We start from the raw sequence: 20,087 nt of genomic DNA, 5'->3' as shown, positions 1-20,087 counted from the left end.
CACTCTTAGATATCAAGACGACTCACTCCAAAATTTGATTGATTAATCAAGATTAATCCCAACAGTGCCTTCAACAATAAGCAAACAAAGCAAACTAGATACTTGTTCACAAATTCACAAATTCCACTATCCTTTTTATACATCGCCACTGAAAATAGTGCTTTATGTCTTGATAGATGTATAAAAAAGGCAAACCATGGGCCTACATTAGTACCTGATCCTCCTTGAGCTTTAATGCTTTCAGGCATGCACAATTGTCCTTGCCACAAGAGTCCCTTGTCTAATTCCAAAGAGAACCCTTCCCTAATTCTATCCCCAGCAAATGCCATCATTCAATCAAATACCATGTTTTTGTTCTTCTACTTTAAAATGACATTTAACAGACATGAAAACGAACATGAGTTGGCCTTGGGTTTTGAAAGTTAGGTCAAAAATAAAAAACATATATATATATATATATATATATATATATATATATATATATTGTTAACGGTGTTTAAAGAAAAGCTAGCCATAGAAATCCAACCAAATAAATGAAAACGAAAGATCCTTTGGAAGGCTATTCTTAATACTTTAGGAAGGAAACAACAGAGGATTTCTCTGACAGCTGAAGATAGAACCAAACTTCAGTACAGGCTTCGCGGCAACAACATTCATTCAGTCATGTTGGAAGGCCATATTGCAATCTCTGAATAACCATCTTCAGTTGCGCAAGCTCGGAACATTCCAGTCGTGTTGAAAGGCATAGCAACATCGCCCGAGGCTGATACTGCAATCAACCCAACATTGCCTTTCGGAACACTTTCGACAGCACAAGCTGCTGCTTCTTCAAGAGATAGATCCTTGAACTCCATTAGAGCTGCCACATCCCTTGCCACAGTACCACGTATGATGGCTTCGCCCTTTCCAGTTGCAGAAACTGCACAGAGATGGTTAGCATACGTCCCGGCCCCTATTAATGGAGTGTCGCCGATCCTACCGACCATTTTGTTTACTAATCCACCAGTGGAAGTTGCAGCAGCTAAATTCCCATGGTTATCAACAGCCACACATCCAACAGTCCCGATTTGACTGTCACCATTTCCAATCTCAGTTTCTTGTACTGTGGCTTGGGGACTTGGTTGAGTATAATCAATCTATAAGTGTTCATGACAACAGCTATCAATGTGCAGAAACAAAAAGTACCATAGAAATCAACCGATGCTAAAACATAAAAATCTCATGGAAACTCCATAATGTGATTTTTTCAACCCTATTAGACGGATATCTAGACCTATAAACTTTCGGTTCATAAAGAGAGCAGTCAAAGTCATGTTTGGGATAGAAGATTGTTAGGAATAACGACTCTCCACAACGGTATGATAATGTCCACTTTGAGTATAAGCTCTAATGACTTTGAATATAAGCTCTAATGGCTTTGCTTTAGACTTCCCCAAAATACCTCATACCAATGGAGATGTATTCCTTACTTATAAACCCATGATCATTCCCTAAATTAGCCAATGTGGGACTCTCTCCCAACAATTTTCAACAATCCTCCTCTCGAATAAAGTACACCATAGAGCCCCTGAGTTCTATATAGCCCTCGAATATCCTCCCCTTAATCGAGGTTGACTCCTTTTCTCGGGAGCCCTCGAACAAAGTACACCCTTTGTTCGACACATGAGTCACTTTTGACTACACCTTCAAGGCTCACAACTTCTTTGTTCGACATTTGACGATTTTATTGACATGGCTAAATTAAGGGCATGACTCTGTTATCATGTTAGGAATAACGACCCACCACAATGGTATGATAATGTCCACTTTGAGTATAAGCTCTAATAGCTTTGCTTTGGGCTTCCCCAAAAAACCTCATACCAATGGAGATGTATTCCTTACTTATAGATCCATGATCATTCCCTAAATTAGCTAATGTGAGACTATCTCCCAACAATCTTCAACAAAGATAAGAAGCAAACCTGCACACTGTTTGCCTCTTTAGCTTGTTTTAGCCTTTCAATGTTCTGTGGGGTGATAAAGTAGCTTGGATCAGTGGTCTCCACTCCCTTGACAATTTTAAGAAAATTGAACAGATAAGAAATTGGTGCACAAATAAAACAGTCATGAATCGCAAAGCATCTATCTGTGTACATAGGAACGGGGTAGAAATTCTAACTTGTTCCCTTGCAAAAGCCTCAGCTCCATCAAATGCTAGATATATATGAGGTGTTTTCTCCATAACAAGCCTTGCTAGAGATATGGCATTAACAACAGTGGTGAGCCCAGAAACGGCTCCACATCTCTTCTTACCATCCATGATGCTAGCTTCCATTTCGACGGTGCCATTGGTTGTTAAGACAGAGCCCCTACCTGCATTGAAATGTGGACAGTTTTCGAGCTCTCGTACCTGTACAAGAACAAATTCAACAGCACGGGAAAGTGTAAGAGAACCTACAGTTCAAAAGCTGACCATCTTACCATGGAAAAGAAGCCATATATAACCATGAATTGATCGTCAAGTCGAGATAATCTGTACTACAGTACTTGTAATCACGATGTTTATTTTTTGTATGTCGTTGAGAATTTCATTTTGGTTTCTTACAAAAATGAAATACACATTTGTTCTCCAAGCAATTCATCCATCTATACACACAGAAATTCCATTACAACCTATTGGAATTTTTTACATTACAGATCAATCATTACAAATTTTAAACAACATTGTGAAAGAAATCGTTATGCACACAAATCAATAGACAAAATCGTTACGAACTCTAAGATTACACAAACTTAATCGAACCAATTTTATATTAAACCAGAGTGGTAGAAAAACAGAGAGAGGGAGTAAATAATATTCACCACAAGTTCAACAACATCCAATGGAGGTTTCTGCTCTTTGAGAGCTTGAACGCCGATCTGCAGGCAACGACGGAGGGTTTCCTCGCGGGGTTGGCGGCGGTCCAGTGACAAAGAGAGAGGGATGTCGCCGGCGCCGCCGTGAAGAGCAATTGCCCAACCCATTTAGGTCCCGCGCCAATGGATCAAACCACCAACCCTAGGTAATTTAGAAGATCGATCGCCGACGATTTACGGGAGGGTTCATGCAATTGCTCCAATCTGTCGATGATGGAGGCAGAGAGAGCCGCTTAGTCGTCTTGATGACATGACGTGAGATTATTAGAAGGCTTGCTTTGTTCGATGTAACCAAGGTAGGTATTGATTTTTGTTTTATTATTAAATAACTTTTTAATTTTTCATTTATTTAATGCCAATTGCATATACTAACTACACAAAATAGTATCAAATCTAATCCACTAAAAAGTATTTTTGTAAATATTATAATCTAACGTGCTCCAAATGAGGCGGCCGAGAATTGTTTACAAGAGGGTTAAATACCGACAAATATGAGAGCTTTCACGGTCATCTCAACATGGTGCGACAAACAAGAACTAGTGTTGAGGGAGAGTGTTAAAATATCATCACTAGCCCAATAGAAATAAGTCGGTTAGAAAAAATAATTTATGTATTTTAAGAATAAGATATCAATATATTTTAACAAAATGATTTATGTATTTTAGGAATAAATTATTGGTCTTTTTTGTAAATACCCCTCCAACCTACCAAGTTTTTAATATCGAGCAGTACAAGTAAAACAAGTTGGAATAGTATTTTACAGTGTCTTGTAATCTCTTCTCGATTGGTCTTAAGAAAGAGTGCGAGTGTTTCTCACAAAGAGTTGTGTGTTCAACATCTTGGTCTACTAAAAACGTACTAACCTAGGTTAACACGAAAACTGCTCTAGTCTAGTGCCCTAATCTTAACCTAGTTCTCTCTCGTGCATGCTTAGTTAGAGAGATTATGTCATCAATCACCAAATCATGGAATTCATGATCTAAACGTTTATGCAAGCTCAATGGAGAGATAACATCCATCAACAACTGGAGATCACAATATCACACCATCTTTTCTAGTACAATGGAAATCATTAAAATCAACATACACTTCAATTCTCATCCTCAGGCATTTCGGTAATTTCTATAATATATGTACCATTTTCATCCATTGTCTACGGCTGGAGATCTAAATTTTCTGAAATTTTTCTTGGAGGAGCAATTGTGCTTTCAATGTGACAAGTGGCACACGCATATAGATGCTTCCTAGTCAGGTCGGGTTGGATCGTAGTAGAGGCAAGCGATTCAAGTCGACGGTCGGTGAATCAGGTTGCAGATAGGCACTTCCTAGTCAGGTCGGGTTTGAAATAAATATATTTTTTATATCTAATATATCTAATTATTGAGATTTTTGTGCATAAGGTCTCGTACTTAATTATTAATTTTGTTTTATTATTTTATGTACAGTGTAATATTATCCACCGTATGAAAATCTAACATTAATAATGTAATATTGAATAGTAGGTGGTGACATATAATATGAAACTAGGGTAAATGAGGGTACATGAATGAACCAAAATCACAACTAAATGAGAGCCATCTCGAGGATAGGATGACTGAGAAAGATTTAAAAGAATTGAAAGTCACTACCTATACCAACAAGGTGCACCTTCCTTTTCGTTGGCTCAATAATAGGAACCTCATGGTTAAGCGTGCTTCACTTAGAACAATTCTATGTTGGGACGTAGGTGCCAAATTCAAATTTCGAATCTTAATCCAAATCTTGGACATGAGTTGATTCAAATGGTATAAGAGCGATACCTGTCCTAGTAAGATGTGGTTCAAGGAAGAACCAAAGTAGAAATTATTGGGCATGTGAGATCCGAGTTAGAAATGTCCATTTTACCCGCAGGACTTGACCCAAATGAGGAGGGGATGACAAAAAATCGGAGAGGAAGTGAGGGAACATTTTTTTTTTTTTTTTCCATTAGGTGTGTGTGCGCGCATGTGTGTGTGGAGAATTTTGATGGGGATGGAGAATGAATTAGGTGCCGGAATGGGGACGAGGAAGACTTCCCCATCCCCACCCTGCCCATTGGACATCTCTAACTCGAGTAAGGAAGGGTACATGAATGACTGAGAATACATCCAAATAAGAGCGATCCTAAGGATAAGATAGCTAATAAATATATAAAAGAATTGAAAGTCACTGCCTATACCAACAAGTTGCACATTCATTTGTTTGTGGCTCAACCATAGGAACTTCATGATTAAGCGTGCTTTATATGGAGCAATTCTATGTTGGGTGTAACGCCCCTAATTTTCTTCTCTAAACTAGTGACGTCACCACATGCATGCTTTAAATAACATAGGGGGAAATTCATAATAAACATTTTAAAATGAAGTCATTGACTTACACATTTAATTTAAAATAAGAAAATAAAAGTAACATGGTCTTTAGACATGAATAATGAAATAAACAATCTATCAACTACTAAATGAGATTTAATGCATGTTATTGCTCTATCTTGACTTCTATGGCCTTTCCCGCATTCACCAAATATGTGCAGGTACGCTTTACCTTTACCTAAAAAATAAGGGTTGATTTATATGGTAAAGAGGAAAGAGGAATATATTCGACGGTAACGAGGGTAAGTAACCACTTTGGACGACTTGGACGGGTTGAAAGAGGAAAGAGGAATATATTCGACGATAACGAGGGTAAGTAACCATACCTTTACCTTTACCTAAAAAATAAGGGTTGATTTATATGGTAAAGAGGAAAGAGGAATATATTCAACGGTAAAGAGGGTAAATAACCACTTTGGACTGTTTGAAGTAGCTGAGCATGACCCTCAAAATTAAGTCGTTCATACTTCAACGAAGAATACTTAAAAGAGTGACATAAATTTCCATTGCCGGGAATTGAACCCGAGTCTTATGGGTGAAAGCCAAATATCCTAACCGCTAGACGACAATGGAACTTGAATCACTTTAAAATAATAGAAGAAAATTCTCGATTAAATGGAATAATGGATTGTTTGAAGTAGCTGAGCATGACCCTCAAAATTAAGCATGCTTACATCGAGTATGCTTTACTTGTCCATACTTCAACGAAGAATACTGAAGAGTGACATAAATTTCCATTGCCGGGAATTGAACCCGAGTCTCCTAGGTGAAAGCCAAATATCCTAACCAGACAACAATGGGACTTTTTGAATCACTTCAAGTAAGATAATAGAAGAAAATTCTCGATTAAATGGAATAATGGACTGTTTGAAGTAGTCCTTCTTTCAATTGGGACATAAAATTTCCATTGTCGGAAATTGAACCCGGGTCTCCTGGGTGAAAGCTAGATATCCTAACCGCTAGACAACAATAGAACTTTTTGAATCATGGTAAGTAAGATAATAGGAGGAAATTCTCGATTAAATGGAATAATGGAAGTTAAAAGAGGGTAAGTAACCACTTTGGACTCTTACAATAAACACATATGCTAAACCATCATGTACGAAGGACTCTTGCAATAACCACTTTGGACTGTTTGAGGTGGTTGAGCATGACCCCCAAAACTAAGCATGCTAAACCATCATGTATGAACTTGGGTACGTCGAAAACACCTAGTAAGATGAAATTGAACCTCGAGTATGTTTTACATACCAAATGCTAAATAAGTTCATTCAAGCATGTTGAGAGGAAAATACGCATGCTTATGATCATATGAACTTCAATTAGTTGATTTGGAACTTTTTGAGTCATTGTAGGTAAGATAATAGCAGTGTTAAGGGATTCAAACCATCATGTATGAACTTCGGTTGGTCGAAAACATCTAGTAGGATGAAATTACCATATCCATACTTCAATAAATTTCTTAAGGGTAAAGTCAAATATCCTAACGCTAGACGAAAGCACAACTTGTTGAATCATTGCAAGTAAGATAACCGGAGAAATTTTTTGATTAGATGAAACAATGGGAGTTAACGAGAGGAAGTAATAAATACGTGGACTTGGAAGGTTTGAAGTGGTTGAGTATGATAAGGTAACAGCAGCAATATACAAGAATGAATTCATTATCGTGGCTCGACACGATCGTATTTACGACATCATACGACAAAACGAAGAATTTCTTTTACAAAATGCAGCAGATTTGTTCAAGTTGAGAATGAAGCAAAGCCAATGTTCATCTTAGCACTATTGAACCCTAAACAGACGATTTTCCTCACACTAGCAAAGTTTTTCTTGTAATTGAAACCTTTCTTTACTTGACCTTCAAGCTTTGTCTTGCACATCTGAATATCATTGAGCTGCCCTTTCATTGTCTCAACCTCCCTTTTCATCCTACTTATCTCCTTCTGTGAACTCATCATCCAACTCGACCCTCCCCTACTTTCACCCATCACAACTCGGCTTTTCGTTTGACCGTTACTCATTCCAAATTCGGCTCGAGGCCTCGTCATGACTTGTTCCAAAAGAATAAAACTCGTCGTGTATTTCAATGGTAACCGATCGTTTCTCATTATGTGTTCCCTTGCTGCTTGTGATAGTTTATGGTATTTCAATGAGCTACATAGACATGTCCTTTCTTCTTCTGTTAACTCAGGATGTGCCTGCAAAACCAAGACTTCTTTCATCATTCAAGTTCAAACTTTGCATTTCCCAAATGAGATGTATATGAAAGTTGCTTACCTTCAGGTACATATCAATTGCTCGATACAGATTGTCGAAACAAACCCGAGCGTTTTGCGGCAATGCCTCGACAAGGACTTGGAAACAATCCGCCCTGAGGTTTTGATCTCGTGCAACAAGCATAAGATAATCGTCCACTAATCGACCAACAACTAGTAGATTGGTTTGAGAGTTATCTGTTATGTGAGCTGCATAAGATTTCACCACCCGAGTAACAATGGCAACGTCGTAAACACTATCGCCTTCTCCGTAGTTCTTGACAAGTAAATCCGAGGCGTCACATTTTTCCAACATCATGGCCAATCTACTTTCTAGTATGGTTAACAATTCAGAGTCAATCTTCATTACAGATCCCAGCTTCAAAATATGAAGCAGAAAACTAGAGGTAACCGAGTTTTCCTCGAACGGAAGTATCCGAATCAAACTTTCAACCGTAACTGATCTCAACTTGTTGTTGAGATGCTGCAACGTCGAATTCTCGAGTCCGTTCACTGCAGAAGAAAACCATCTCATTGTCCAATGAGCTATACAAGATCCTATAACCTCGGACCTCATTCCTCTTCGTTTACCCGATTCAATCACTTCAATGAAATGATCAATCCTAAGAAATGAAACATCCGCAAACCACCAGTTGTCAGCGACAACCTCGAGCTTTACGTTATCAACATTATAGTCATTGTTACAGAACGCCTCTGGATTCATACAAGCCTTAAAAGCAATTGCTTCAGAACAACGTTTCGGGATGTGAAGCCGATTTGCGCATCGAGAAATGGATTCACAACTTTTGAGAACTTTGAATGTATCATTCCATGATGATGATATTACAAAGCTCATGAAGGCTTCTGCTTTGGAAGTTAAATTCCCTTGTGTAAGATCATCAGTCATTTCTAGGAAATGTGCAGCACAGTAAAGAGGAGCAACATTTTTAGCAGTTAAATCAACCTTCCATCCATAGCAGAATTTCATCACTAACTCAAAAGCCATAGCCCCACCTGGAAGATTGTCAAGTTCTATGGTACTCACACTGTTGTTCTTTTGCACTTCATGGCTACTGTTTTGGATTATCATTCTATTCAGGTATTTGCTTCTTGCTACCATTGGGAGCTGAAAACATCCATCACAATCCAACTCAAGAATTTCAAATTTTATATAAGATAAACCGTCCATGTTTCAAATCGAAAATAGACGACATAGGATAACTGTAACAACCCAGGCCCACCGCTAACAGATATTGTCCTCTTTGGGCTTTCCCTTTCGGGCTTCCCCTCAAGGCTTTAAAACGCGTCTGTTAGGGGAAGGTTTCCACACCCTTATAAATGGTGATTTGTTCTCCTCCCCAACCAATGTGGGACATCACAATAACAATACTTGAAAAACAGGGATTAATGAAGAACATGAATCGAACTCGAATCAATGAACTCGAAAAGGCTGCATCTCTTAAAGATTCGTATTGAAATAGCTAAAACTGATACCTTGTGCAAGTTAAATCTGAAATCCCCAACTCGAACAATTAAGTCGCTTTCGTATGCTGGTTTTGTCTGAACAATCCTTCATTGAGAAGATTTTAAGTTAAGACGTGCTCAAAGAGAGGAGAGGTATATGTTAGTGTATCAGGAGTTTACCAGTTCTTGTTACTTCTGTCCATAGACTCAGCAACCAGGCTTGATTTGACTGGAAAAATGACACATTTGTTCCGCTTCCCGCCGATCACGGATCCACACGTCGGGATTTCCCTATTTAGATTCCTCCTTCCTTCTGTCATCTCAACAGGAACAATGGTGGCAATTCTGTACTCTAGTTTTTCCTTAAAGTTTCAGAAGAACAGCAGAAAGTGTTCTGTTTTCACTTTTTGTGTTTTTTGTTTCTGCTATGGTCAGATGAATAGTACACATCTCCTTAAATAGGACTTTTCATAACCAAAAAGGTCATTCTTCATCCAAAAAGTGAAAGAAAAAACATTAAATGCTTCATTACAGAGTTCTAGACAAAAGGAATGTCTGTTAGCTAATGAAGTAATTACACATTAATGGAGTTAGTTGGCTTCTACTGTCGGATGTCATTGTCAGAAAATGTCCAGAAGACAAAATTAGAAACAACAATCAGCACTCATTTGTTCTTCATTCTTATCCACAAACAAGAAGTTGATGACCTCACCCGTCTCTTTCAATGTCTGCTACAATGTAGCCATAATCACAACCCAATCCTTATAGCATTAGTTGTATTATCATGAAACTGAGTGCTTAATCCTCAGCCATGAATGTTTCAAATAGTGCATGTGGTCGATACTGTGACACGTTCTAAGTTGTGGAAAATTTGTTTTGTCGAAAAGTTTTCTAAAAAATGTATGGTCTATAATGTTCGGCAACAATTAAAGAAACGAATCTATGTTTATATTTTGTAAGGAATGAATATACGTTGAATCTATAGGTACTACTTAAAAGTCTTTTGCTATCGTATAAAGAAAAAAGAAATAAAGTGCCTTACAAGTTGGGATACTGTCTTCTAAGCTCATGATCTTCCTCATTTCCAAATAGACTTTTAGCTGCATTCCAGACAAAAGTAATAACATGATACCCATAAGTGCAACAAAATGATACGTGCAACCGAATGAAAAACTACGACCGATAAAAGAAACACTACGAAAGGGTTTAAGATGTTTAGAAAGACCCTACAATGTTCTAGGCCCCATATCCTAGTTACCTTTCTATGAGCTCTCCACTTTCCGAGCTCGCTCGCAAAGCCAAAACTTCCATGACTTGCTCGGGTTTATATAAGTAAGCATTCTTTTTTTCTCCAATACGTCATGCTTTTAACCAGATATTCAACCAACGTATTCATTCGATGGAGTTCGGCCAACTTAAAACTGTTCTAAACTTTGTCCCAAAAACAGAGCAGAAAAACAAGGAAAAAGAAAATTCGATCTTAGAAATCATCTGCACTTAAATGATTATTATGAATATAACAAAGAGATTTCAAATTTTGATTCCGATTTTCTTCGGGTTCTCATCAACCGAAGACGTCGCCATGGAATATTTACACGAAATTTTGAAGATCTTCAAAAGCTACTTCGTGCAGCTATGGTTGGGTGAGTTATTAAAGACAGATAGATAGATAAGTTGTTTTATAACATTAAGTTCAACTAAACAGAATAAGGAAACTACAGTTTCTTTATATGGGAATGTGAAGAAAAGCATCAAATATTTTCAGGTATGATATAAAGTTACACATTTTTTTACTGTCATTACCAACAATGCAGAGAATAGTAAAGCATAAATAGAGAAAGAGGAGTAACTTTTTATAGCTCAATCAAGATATCTACTCTTGTCAAGCAAAATATCTACAGGAAGTATTATGAAGGGCTTCAGATCAAATCTTCGGTGTAAATTCTCCGATCGGACTGTTGTGTGTGTGTGTGTGTGGTTTGGCATCGACATGAGCTTGCTCGGAGGAGACTCCGTCTGCAACAAGTGACAGGAAATGGTGTGAGTATAGGCCAAACAAAAATCTTAAATCTAACTATGAAGGTGTTTGGTTCACGAGTTTGAAACGATCGAGTTTCGAGAAGCTCAAGTCGGGATGATCTTAATTCGTGGGTTTGTGATTGTAAAATACCATTCATAGTCTAAGATAAGCAAACAACACATATACCAATACAAACACGACTTCTCAACTACAGTCCGTACAGACGAAATATACTGCCAAACATAGACTCGGTTTTGGCTATACGAACCAGACGTATTATCGAAACGCCCCTTCAAAATATTCAATGGAATGGGAGTTGAAACAAAAAAATTTGAGTTTATTAAAGTTCCAACTCAAATGGAAAGTGTAAGCTGCATGTATGATTGATGATAATATATACTTCAAATGCACTTGAAAGGCAATGTTTTTCAACAAAAACATGCAACATTACAGAACGAAACGAAATTTGAAATATGCACAAACTCGAAAACAAGAAATCTTCTCGAAGATAGTATAGACCATATGAAACATTATATATATACCACCACAGAACTAACTTTTCGATTTGAATAAAAAGAGATCACACGGAAAGAACAAAGTGAAACATACGGTTCTCCTTCGTTTATGTGTGGCAAGCTACTATTGATCAGGAGGGGCTTGATCTTGTGTGTGTTGCCACATTTGTGGAGGCATGTAAGGGTGTGATTGTTGAGCATATATAGCCGGGTCCATCACAGGCTTGCCCATAATCATTCCGGGTGCTCCGACCTGAGGTGCATGCTGAGACGGCATATAGCAGTAAGGAAGTGCATCTCCAGGTCCTCCAACTGTTATCGATCCTCTTGGAATTGATGTGAGTACTTCGTCTTTCAGATCCTCCCTAGGCACGATATCAACCAGAAAATCGAAAATGTCAGTTCTGGTGATAGCTGCAGCAATATCATTCTTTTGAAGCGTTCTGCGCTTGTTCTCTTCAGTATGATTCCAAGAGCGTAAAGTCAATTCAAGGATGAACATTTCACATGCCCTAGCGAATAAAACAGGTGCCTCAGCTGATATCATTCGTACGTCCTCGTCAGCCTTCATGATCTTCTTGATCCTTGCTAAGGGAAGACTATGGTTCTTGAAGTCCGTTACCTTCTCAATCTCTTGGTACTGATTAGCCCAGAAAGTCTGGAGCTGTTGTTGAAGCTGTTGTTGCTGCTGCTGGTGGATATGCTGATAAGCAAGTTGATGTTGACCAAGCTGCGCTCCACCAGGTTGACTCGTAGACTGAATACCTCCAACCGATGTAACAACAGATCCAGAAGTCGAGCCTACAGTTATTTGGCCGGGATGGTACAAGTTACTGCCATATGCTATCTGACCACCACTGCCAACCGCTCCCATGGATTGAGGCTGGCCATGCCCTTGCTGATCCATCAAGGTCTAAATAAACTTGACAACTTCTAAAAAGAACAAAAAAGGGAATAATCAAAATATAAACACTACACAGATAGATCTCAGGAGGGAGGAAAAGGAACAACTTTTATAACCAGGAAGAAACCCGAAAGTTGTCAAAATTCTACGACAAGTAATAGGAATCTACCACAGAGAACGTTTACAAGACAGAGACCATGATATATGAACCTTTCACTTCATTATCAACGATTCAACCCATCAGAACGACTGGGCCTTAAAAACTGAATCGCTCGAAGTAAAATCAATGCACACTTCGAGAGTGATCATTGATTACAGTAAAATTTCTCCGAAATCAATAGATCTCATATCAAAACATATCAATAAGGCTTTTCCATGAAGAAAATTCACAGCACAGAACTCGTACAAGTCGACTACCAGTCAGTATTATGCTAAGATATTGGACTCCTCACCTTCTTTCTTTATTATAGATCTTACATCTTCGTACTGGTTCGAGTAATTTCCAAACATGTCAATGATATATTTCGAACTGGTTCGAGGTCCAAATGTGCAAAAATCTATATCTACATGCTTCCTAACCTATATTTCATTGTACAGGCTAAGCAAAACAGCTACATCAATCCTTAAATGACACGAAAAACATCACAACCAAGCCCCAATTCCATGTCGATCATGATTAAACACGCGGCGAAAACAAATCCTACAAACAACCAACAAGCTACAAGAAACTCCCCTGCTTTACTGTTGATTTCACTCAGATGCAATTCATCAAACAGGTAGAGATCACACAAAATTAAACGAGGAAATTGATATATTGATCTTATCCTAATCCAACATACGACTCATTCATGTTCATACCAAAAGAAAACCTAACGAGCAGTCGATAGAGAACCAATCTTCCTTCACATTGATTTCAGCTATTTTCATATCAAAAGATCATCAACATCCGGCAATCACAGAACCCAAAAAGCTATTTCAAGAACAATTAATGATTTCCACAACAAACCCAGAAAGGAAATCATAAAATTTACAGACAAAAAGGATCAAGCAGAGGGAGAGAGAGAGAGAGAGGAGAGTAGAATTACCTTTTTGAGAGACCCCAATTGAGCAAGATCTTGAAGACCCTGAAAGCGAAAAAGGAAAATCGATGAGAAAAAGCTTGAAAAAGAGATCTACGGCGAAGAACGGAGGATGACCCATGATGTTATATTTGAGACTTTTTGTTCTGTTTGTTGGGGTTTGGAAATTCTCCGTACAGTGCAATGGAGATCTCCAAATTGGATGAAAACTTTTTTTTTTTTTTTTTTTTTTCCCTCTTCTCTGGGGGTTGCGGAAGAGAAAATCAGAGAGATTCTGAAGGTCTTAATTCCAAAAGATTAATTTTTTTTTTTTTTTTTAGGGTTAAAAACCTGACCTTTAAAAAGGAAGGAAAGGAATAGCTGAGAGTGTATATATATGTCTTCGATTTCGACTTACAATTGTCATAGCCAAAAGGTCCTTTTTATAGTCCATCATTTGGTTTCTTATTTTCCTTTTCTTTTTCTCTTTCCCAAAACCCAATCCATTCAATTCAACTTAAAATTTATTTAAATTAAGTTCGATTTAGTTAAACAAACGAAGATTTTATGGATCGAATATTTTATATTTATTGTTAATTTTAAAATATATATTTTTTATTTAATTTCAGGACAACTTTTGAAAATAATTTTTAACGGTAATTTTTTTCACAAATATATATTCAAATTGAGTGAGAATTTATTAAAGGTTTTAAAATAAGTAAATAGAGGTAACTGAAGTTTTGTTTTTATTAAAATAAAAAATATTTTTTTTACTGAAATTTTGAATAAATTATCTTAACAAACTTGAATCAAATTAAGTTAAAAAAATTTTATAGTTGGATTGAGTTGATTAGATTTGTTATTTAATAAATGTTGTTTGGGTTGGAAATGTAACGACCGAAGATTTCTATTACCTAAAGTTGTTATTGTCATCTTATCCTAAGCTCTTACGTGGAATTTAACTCTTAAAACATCATCTATAAAGAATTCGTAGAACTAGAATCAAATATTGTAAAAGCGTAATGACTTGAAATTGGTAGTGTACCTGTCACCACGATCACCACGATGTCGGACCTCCCAGTGTTTCTACTGGTGGACGCATATTGATAAGAATCACGGTGTTCCAAATGAACCTATTGCCAAGAAGATTCAAAAAATTATGTCAACAACAGAATTCGAATCTATGTGAGCTCAATTGATTTCAAACCTGTCGCATTAGTCACTCAAGTACATTAATATTTGTTAGAAAAAAAACTATTTATAATTTCATAAATTATGTAAAAGTCAAATGTCAATTTGCCTTATTCTTTTGCGGAGATTAAAAGGGATCGGGAATAAATCCCGTCCACAAACGTCTTTTATCGGGAGACTATAAATACCCACAATATGTTATGTAAAATTTAAATTCGTGGATGAATGTAATTCAGATCTCAAATTGAGACGTTTCCCTTAGAAATTCGAGCATCATATTTGTCATTTCCAAGTTTCAATCAATTCTTGGGGTAGAATTGCACCCGAGCCATTCAATCAAGCATTGATCAAGTTAGATTGTAGAGCGACTCAATTTAGAACAAGGTTCCAAATCTTGCTTCTAGATCTTTGATTGTAAGAGGTAATCTAATTCTAGCATTATCTCTTGGTTGATCCAAATTTCGTATAAGAAGGTGTTAATTACTTTGATTCGAGGGTTTTTACTAAAACAAAAGCTTGGATCGTTGGGCTGAGGATTAGGGTTGCCTTATCAGTTTGGTATCAGAGCGTAGGTTGCATCTTTGTGGCCGACTCTAGAATTGATTTTATCTTTAATTTCCGCTATTGTTTATCGTTTCTTTAAATCTGTTCATTTATTTTCTTGCTGCCATTCATACCGTTCTTCATTATCTTTCCTCTGAAATTGTTGTGTTCAATATTTTTTTTTCCATCATTTAAAACCGAAGATAACTTCTAAATTTTTCCAAATTCTGTAAAAAGGAAAGTTAGATCGTTCTCAAATCTTCACAACCATTCTCTTTGGAATTCATTTTTTCCAGTGTGCAATTCTATCCCAAAATATCTTTGTGTCTCTTATTTGTTTGTTCACTTCTTGTTTTATTTGGTTGATATTTCATAATTAACTTATCTTGATTGCTTTGAATAGCTTGCTACTATCAGAATTGCTTTACCCATATATTAGCCTACCTTGATCATAATTTAGTCACTTTCCCAAACAGCCTACCTTTGTGTGTATAAACACGAGTGTCCCTGAGTGTAAAATCAGTGAGTTGAGTATTTGAGGTCCTAAACATATTTCACTATTATTTGTACAATCATGAACCAAGACGAGGAAAATGGAGGGGAGATTAATGATCTAGTTGAAGAAGTCCAGAAGAATGAGGAGGAACTGGAAGATGGGATTCATTTGGCACTTATAACAAGAAGACTTGTTAAAACTCAAGTTACGGAGAATGATGTTGATGATCAAAGAGACAACCTGTTCCACACGTGGTGTTTAGTCAAGGGGACTGCTTGTAGTCTTGTCATTGATAGTGGAAGTTGCACCAATGTTGTAAGTACCATGTTGATCAAAAGATTGCAAATTCCAACCCAAGATCATCCTAAACCTTACAAGATCCAATGACTCAATGATAATGGAACAATGAAGGTAGTTTCTCAAGCTTTAATATCTTTACTTTGGGAAAATATAAAGATGAAGTCCTTTGTGATGTGTTACCAATGCAAGTTGGAGATATGTTGCTTGGCCGACCATGGCAATTTGATAGGAGGGTTATGTATGATGGCTATATGAATAGGAATTCTTTTGTAAAAGATGGTAGAAAAACCACTCTTGTACCTTTGAGTTTTCTTTGAGTTCTGCAAATGTATTTGCTGATAAATTTAAGTTTGAGGAAAGAAAGAAAGAGTTTGAGGAAAAAGAGTTGAAAGAAAAACAAGAGTTTAGTGAAAAAACATAGAGAAAAATCAAAGAGAAAAAAAGAAGAATGAAAAAAAGAGATGAAATTGAAGAAAAGAAGGGAAATAGATGAAATTGAAGAAAAGAAGGGAGAGAAAGAGTTATTTTGCTACAGTTGGAGAGGTGAGAAGGTTTTCACAAAAATCGATCTTTGTACTTATGTACAATCGAGGATTTTTGGTATCTAACTATAACAACTTGACTTTGCCTAGTGTTTTTCAATCTCTTTTACAGGAAGTTGAAGACATGTTTCAAGATAAAGAAATATCTCTCATTAGAGGTACTAAACATAAAATAGACTTCATTCCAAGGACTGTCATTCCTTATACACCAGCTTATCGAGTCAATCCATCTGAGACAAAAGAAATTCAAAGAAAAGTGGAGGAGCTCATGAAGAAGGGCTATATACTAGAAAGTGGAGGAGCTTATCGAGTCCATGTTCTATACGAAACTTCTTGGTGCCAAAGAAAGATGAAACTTGGCGCATATGCATGGATAATCGAGTAATCAACAAAATCACGGTAAAGTATTTACATCCTATTCCTAAGTTAGACGATATGCTTGATTTATTGCATGATTCATGTCTATTTATAAAAATTATTTTGAAATTTGGATATCATCAAATTAGAATGCATGTAGGAGATGAATGGAAAACAACTTTCAATATTAAGTTTGGATTGTATGAATGGCTTGCTATGCCTTTTAGGTTAACTAATGCTCCTAGTACACCTATGTGCTTAATATATAATGTTTTGAGAAAATATATGGAAAACATGTTGTTGTTTATATTGATGATATTATAATTTATTTGAAGATTTTGTCTGAGGACCTTGTTAAATTATTGATTACACATAGAAAAGAGAAATTTAATTTTAATAAGGGTAGTTTTTGCATGGAAAAAATTCAGTCTATTGGCTTCATAGTTAGTAAAAGTAGAGTAGCATTAGATAGAGACAAAGTTAAATTCATTATGGATTTGACAACACCAAAAAGTGCACGTAAAGTTCGAAGTTTTCATGAGTTAGCTAACCTCTCTAAGAGATTTATAAATGATTTTAGAACCATAACTGAACTATTGAATGACTTAGTGAAAAAGAATGTTGTTTTTAAATGGGGAGAAATGCAAGATAAAGCATTCAATTTGCTTAGGAAGAAATTAAGCAATGCATCATTATTTGTTTTGCCTAGCTTTTATAAAACTTTTAAAATTGGATGTGATGTATGTGGTTTGGTCATAAGTGCTATTTTAATTCAAGATGGAAAGCCGTTAGTGTATTTTAGTGAAAAACTAAATGGGGCAACATTGAAACACCCTACCTATGATAAAGAATTGTTTGTAATTCATATATTTCATGTGCCGCAACACTACTTATGGCCTAGAGAATTTGTGATCCACTTTGATCATGAAAACTTGAAGTATGTGAAGGGTCAAAGCAAACTGAACCGTAGACATGCAAAGTGGATGGAATTTATTGAAACATTTTCGTATGTCATCAAGTATAAGTAAGGTAAAGATAATATGGTAGCTCATGTGCTATCTAAAAGGTACGATCTCTTTACTCATCTTACTACAAAAATTCTTGGATTTGAGCCTATTACAGAATTATATACAGATGACCAGGACTTCAGAACTATTTATGCATTTTGTCTTGCAAAAAAAGCGATGAATGATTATTATGTGTTTCCTAAATTTTTAATTAAGAAAAGTATGCTTTGTATTCGTAAATGCTCTATAAAAGATTTGTTTTTGAGAGGAGCATATAGTGTTGCCTTAATGGGACATCTCAGGATTAATAAAGTTTATAAGATGTTGCATAAATACTTCTTTTGGCCAAAGACGAAGCACGATGTCTATAAGTTTTGTAGCAAAGGTTTGAAACGCAAAGAAACTAAATCTAGATCACAACTAAACGGATTTTATACTCTTTTGAATATACCTAACAAATCTATAAAATTTGTTCTTGGTTTACTGCACACTAAAAAGAGTAAAGATTGTATTTTTGTTGTGGAAGATATATTTATTAAAATGAGTCGAAATGGATGATGCAAAGCATACTGCTGACTTATTCTTTAAGAAAGTAGTTTATGGATTTAATACACTTCACTTGCTTCCTATTCCTTCTAATATTTTTGTGAGTGAAGCATGCATCAAAACATTTCCTTTGATTTAATGTTGACTTATTCTTTAAGAAAGTAGTTTATGGATTTAATACACTCACTTACTTCCTATTCCTCCTAATATTTTTGTGAGTGAAGCATGCAGATTTGATCAAAACATTTTCTTTTATTTAATTACACTTCATTTGCTTCCTATTCCTTCTAATATTTTTCCGAGTGAAGCATGCAGATTTGATCAAAACATTTCAAAAGGAGGCGAAGGTGACGATTTTTCTGATCCTTCTAATATTTTTGTGAGTGAAGCATGCAGATTTAATCAAAACATTTCCTTTGATTTAATACACTTCATTTGCTCCCTATTCTTTCTAATATTTTTGTGAGTGAAGCATGCAGATTTGATCAAAACATTTCAAAAGGAAGCGAAGGTGACGATTTTTCTGATCCTTCTAATATTTTTGTGAGTGAAGCATGTAGATTTGATCAAAACATTTCCTTTGATTTAATACACTTCATTTGCTTCCTATTCCTTCTAATATTTTTGTGAGTGAAGCATGCAGATTTGATCAAGACATTTCAAAAGGAAGCGAAGGTGCGAAGGTTCTAATATTTTTGTGAGTGAAGCATGCAGATTTGATCAAGACATTTCAAAAGGAGGCGAAGGTTATTTTTGTGAGTGAAGCATGTAGATTTGATCAAGACATTTCAAAAGGAGGCGAAGGTGACTACTTTGCTGATTCGAGGACGAATCCTTTTGAATAGGGGGAAGATTATAAGAATCACGGTGTTCCAAATGGACCTATTGCCAAGAAGATTCAAAAAAATATGTCAACAACAGAATTCGAACCTACTTGCAAAGAGCTCAATTGATGTCAAACCTATCGCATTAGCCACTCAAGCACATCAACATTTGTTAGAAAGAACTATTTTTAATTTTATAAATTATGTAAAAGTCAAATGGTCAATTTGCCTTATTCGTTTGTGAAGATTAAAAGGGATCGGGAATAAATCCCGTTCACAAACGTCTTTTGTCGGGAGACTATAAATACCCACAATATGTTATGTAAAATTCATATTCGTGGATGAATGTAATTCAGATCTCAAATTGAAACGTTTCCCTTAGAAATCTGAGCATTATATTTGCCATTTCTAAGTTTCAAGCAATTCTTGTGGTAGAATTGCACCTGAGCCATTCAATCAAGCATTGATCAAGTTAGATTGTGGAGTAACTCAATTTAGAACAAGGTTCCAAATCTTTCTTCTAATTCTAGTCTTATCTCTTGATTGATCCAAATTTCGTATAAGGAGGTGTTAATTACTTTGATTCAAGGGTTCTTGCTAAAACAAAAGCTTCGATCGTTGGGCTGCGGATTAGGGTTGCCTTATCAGATATGCTCTAGCTTGAGCACAAGTTTGCACCAAGTTGTCTGCCTCTTCCAATGCTCTAGGTGGATTAGGTGGGTTTTCGATGTTTTTGGTCGTGCAGTTGATGGTGATATAACCCTTTTTGCCACATCGAAAAAA

At 36.2% G+C, this 20,087-nt stretch overlaps 3 protein-coding genes and 1 non-coding gene across 6 annotated transcripts; all 4 read right to left on the bottom strand.

Moving 5' to 3' along the window:
* Positions 1–483: 483 nt before the first annotated feature.
* Positions 484–3,195, bottom strand: LOC111441019 (isoaspartyl peptidase/L-asparaginase 1). Its single transcript, XM_023077911.1, has 4 exons — positions 2,842–3,195; positions 2,159–2,389; positions 1,962–2,048; positions 484–1,136 (listed from the first exon to the last, which is right to left on the bottom strand). Exons 1-4 carry the CDS (start codon positions 3,001–3,003, stop codon positions 654–656), a joined length of 963 nt encoding a protein of 320 aa, XP_022933679.1. The 5' UTR covers positions 3,004–3,195; the 3' UTR covers positions 484–653.
* Positions 3,196–5,783: 2,588 nt separating this feature from the next.
* Positions 5,784–5,855, bottom strand: TRNAE-UUC. The gene has a single exon. It is a non-coding gene; the product is annotated as a tRNA-Glu (tRNA).
* A 1,073-nt stretch (positions 5,856–6,928) lies between these two features.
* LOC111440866 (coleoptile phototropism protein 1-like) lies at positions 6,929–9,465 on the bottom strand. 2 transcript variants are annotated; one of them, XM_023077691.1, is made up of 4 exons: positions 9,182–9,465; positions 9,032–9,107; positions 7,560–8,663; positions 6,929–7,480 (listed from the first exon to the last, which is right to left on the bottom strand). In XM_023077691.1, the coding sequence occupies exons 1-4, from the start codon at positions 9,319–9,321 to the stop codon at positions 7,025–7,027; spliced, it is 1,776 nt and encodes a 591-aa protein (XP_022933459.1). In that variant the 5' UTR covers positions 9,322–9,465; the 3' UTR covers positions 6,929–7,024. The 2 variants fall into 2 exon arrangements, with proteins under 2 accessions (XP_022933459.1, XP_022933460.1); XM_023077692.1 differs by having other exon boundaries at positions 9,032–9,097; positions 9,182–9,270.
* A 1,240-nt stretch (positions 9,466–10,705) lies between these two features.
* Positions 10,706–13,880, bottom strand: LOC111440924 (nuclear transcription factor Y subunit C-9-like). 2 transcript variants are annotated; one of them, XM_023077755.1, is made up of 4 exons: positions 13,855–13,880; positions 13,526–13,564; positions 11,631–12,469; positions 10,706–11,017 (listed from the first exon to the last, which is right to left on the bottom strand). In XM_023077755.1, the coding sequence occupies exon 3, from the start codon at positions 12,441–12,443 to the stop codon at positions 11,661–11,663; it is 783 nt and encodes a 260-aa protein (XP_022933523.1). In that variant the 5' UTR covers positions 12,444–12,469; positions 13,526–13,564; positions 13,855–13,880; the 3' UTR covers positions 10,706–11,017; positions 11,631–11,660. The 2 variants fall into 2 exon arrangements, with proteins under 2 accessions (XP_022933523.1, XP_022933524.1); XM_023077756.1 differs by lacking the exons at positions 13,526–13,564; positions 13,855–13,880 and adding an exon at positions 13,310–13,495.
* Positions 13,881–20,087: the final 6,207 nt, after the last annotated feature.

The sequence above is a fragment of the Cucurbita moschata genome, unplaced genomic scaffold, assembly GCF_002738365.1.
Source record: "Cucurbita moschata cultivar Rifu unplaced genomic scaffold, Cmos_1.0 Cmo_Scf00003, whole genome shotgun sequence".
NCBI lineage: Eukaryota > Viridiplantae > Streptophyta > Magnoliopsida > Cucurbitales > Cucurbitaceae > Cucurbita > Cucurbita moschata.
Note: the sequence above shows the minus strand (reverse complement) of the source record. Positions and strands in the feature narration are given on the sequence as shown.

What these genes read in the sequence shown, in the direction of transcription:
- LOC111441019 (XM_023077911.1), bottom strand. Translation starts at nt 3,003, where the DNA reads ATGGGTTGGGCAATTGCTCTTCACGGCGGCGCCGGCGACATCCCTCTC. An exon ending in AGGCTTTTGCAAGGGAACAA is followed by an intron (nt 2,049 to 2,158) that starts GTTAGAATTTCT and finishes AAAATTGTCAAG; the next exon opens with GGAGTGGAGACCACTGATCC. An exon ending in AAGAGGCAAACAGTGTGCAG is followed by an intron (nt 1,137 to 1,961) that starts GTTTGCTTCTTA and finishes GAACACTTATAG; the next exon opens with ATTGATTATACTCAACCAAG.
- LOC111440866 (XM_023077691.1), bottom strand. Translation starts at nt 9,321, where the DNA reads ATGACAGAAGGAAGGAGGAATCTAAATAGGGAAATCCCGACGTGTGGA. An exon ending in GACAGAAGTAACAAGAACTG is followed by an intron (nt 9,108 to 9,181) that starts GTAAACTCCTGA and finishes TTCTCAATGAAG; the next exon opens with GATTGTTCAGACAAAACCAG. An exon ending in TCAGATTTAACTTGCACAAG is followed by an intron (nt 8,664 to 9,031) that starts GTATCAGTTTTA and finishes GGATGTTTTCAG; the next exon opens with CTCCCAATGGTAGCAAGAAG.
- LOC111440924 (XM_023077755.1), bottom strand. Translation starts at nt 12,443, where the DNA reads ATGGATCAGCAAGGGCATGGCCAGCCTCAATCCATGGGAGCGGTTGGC.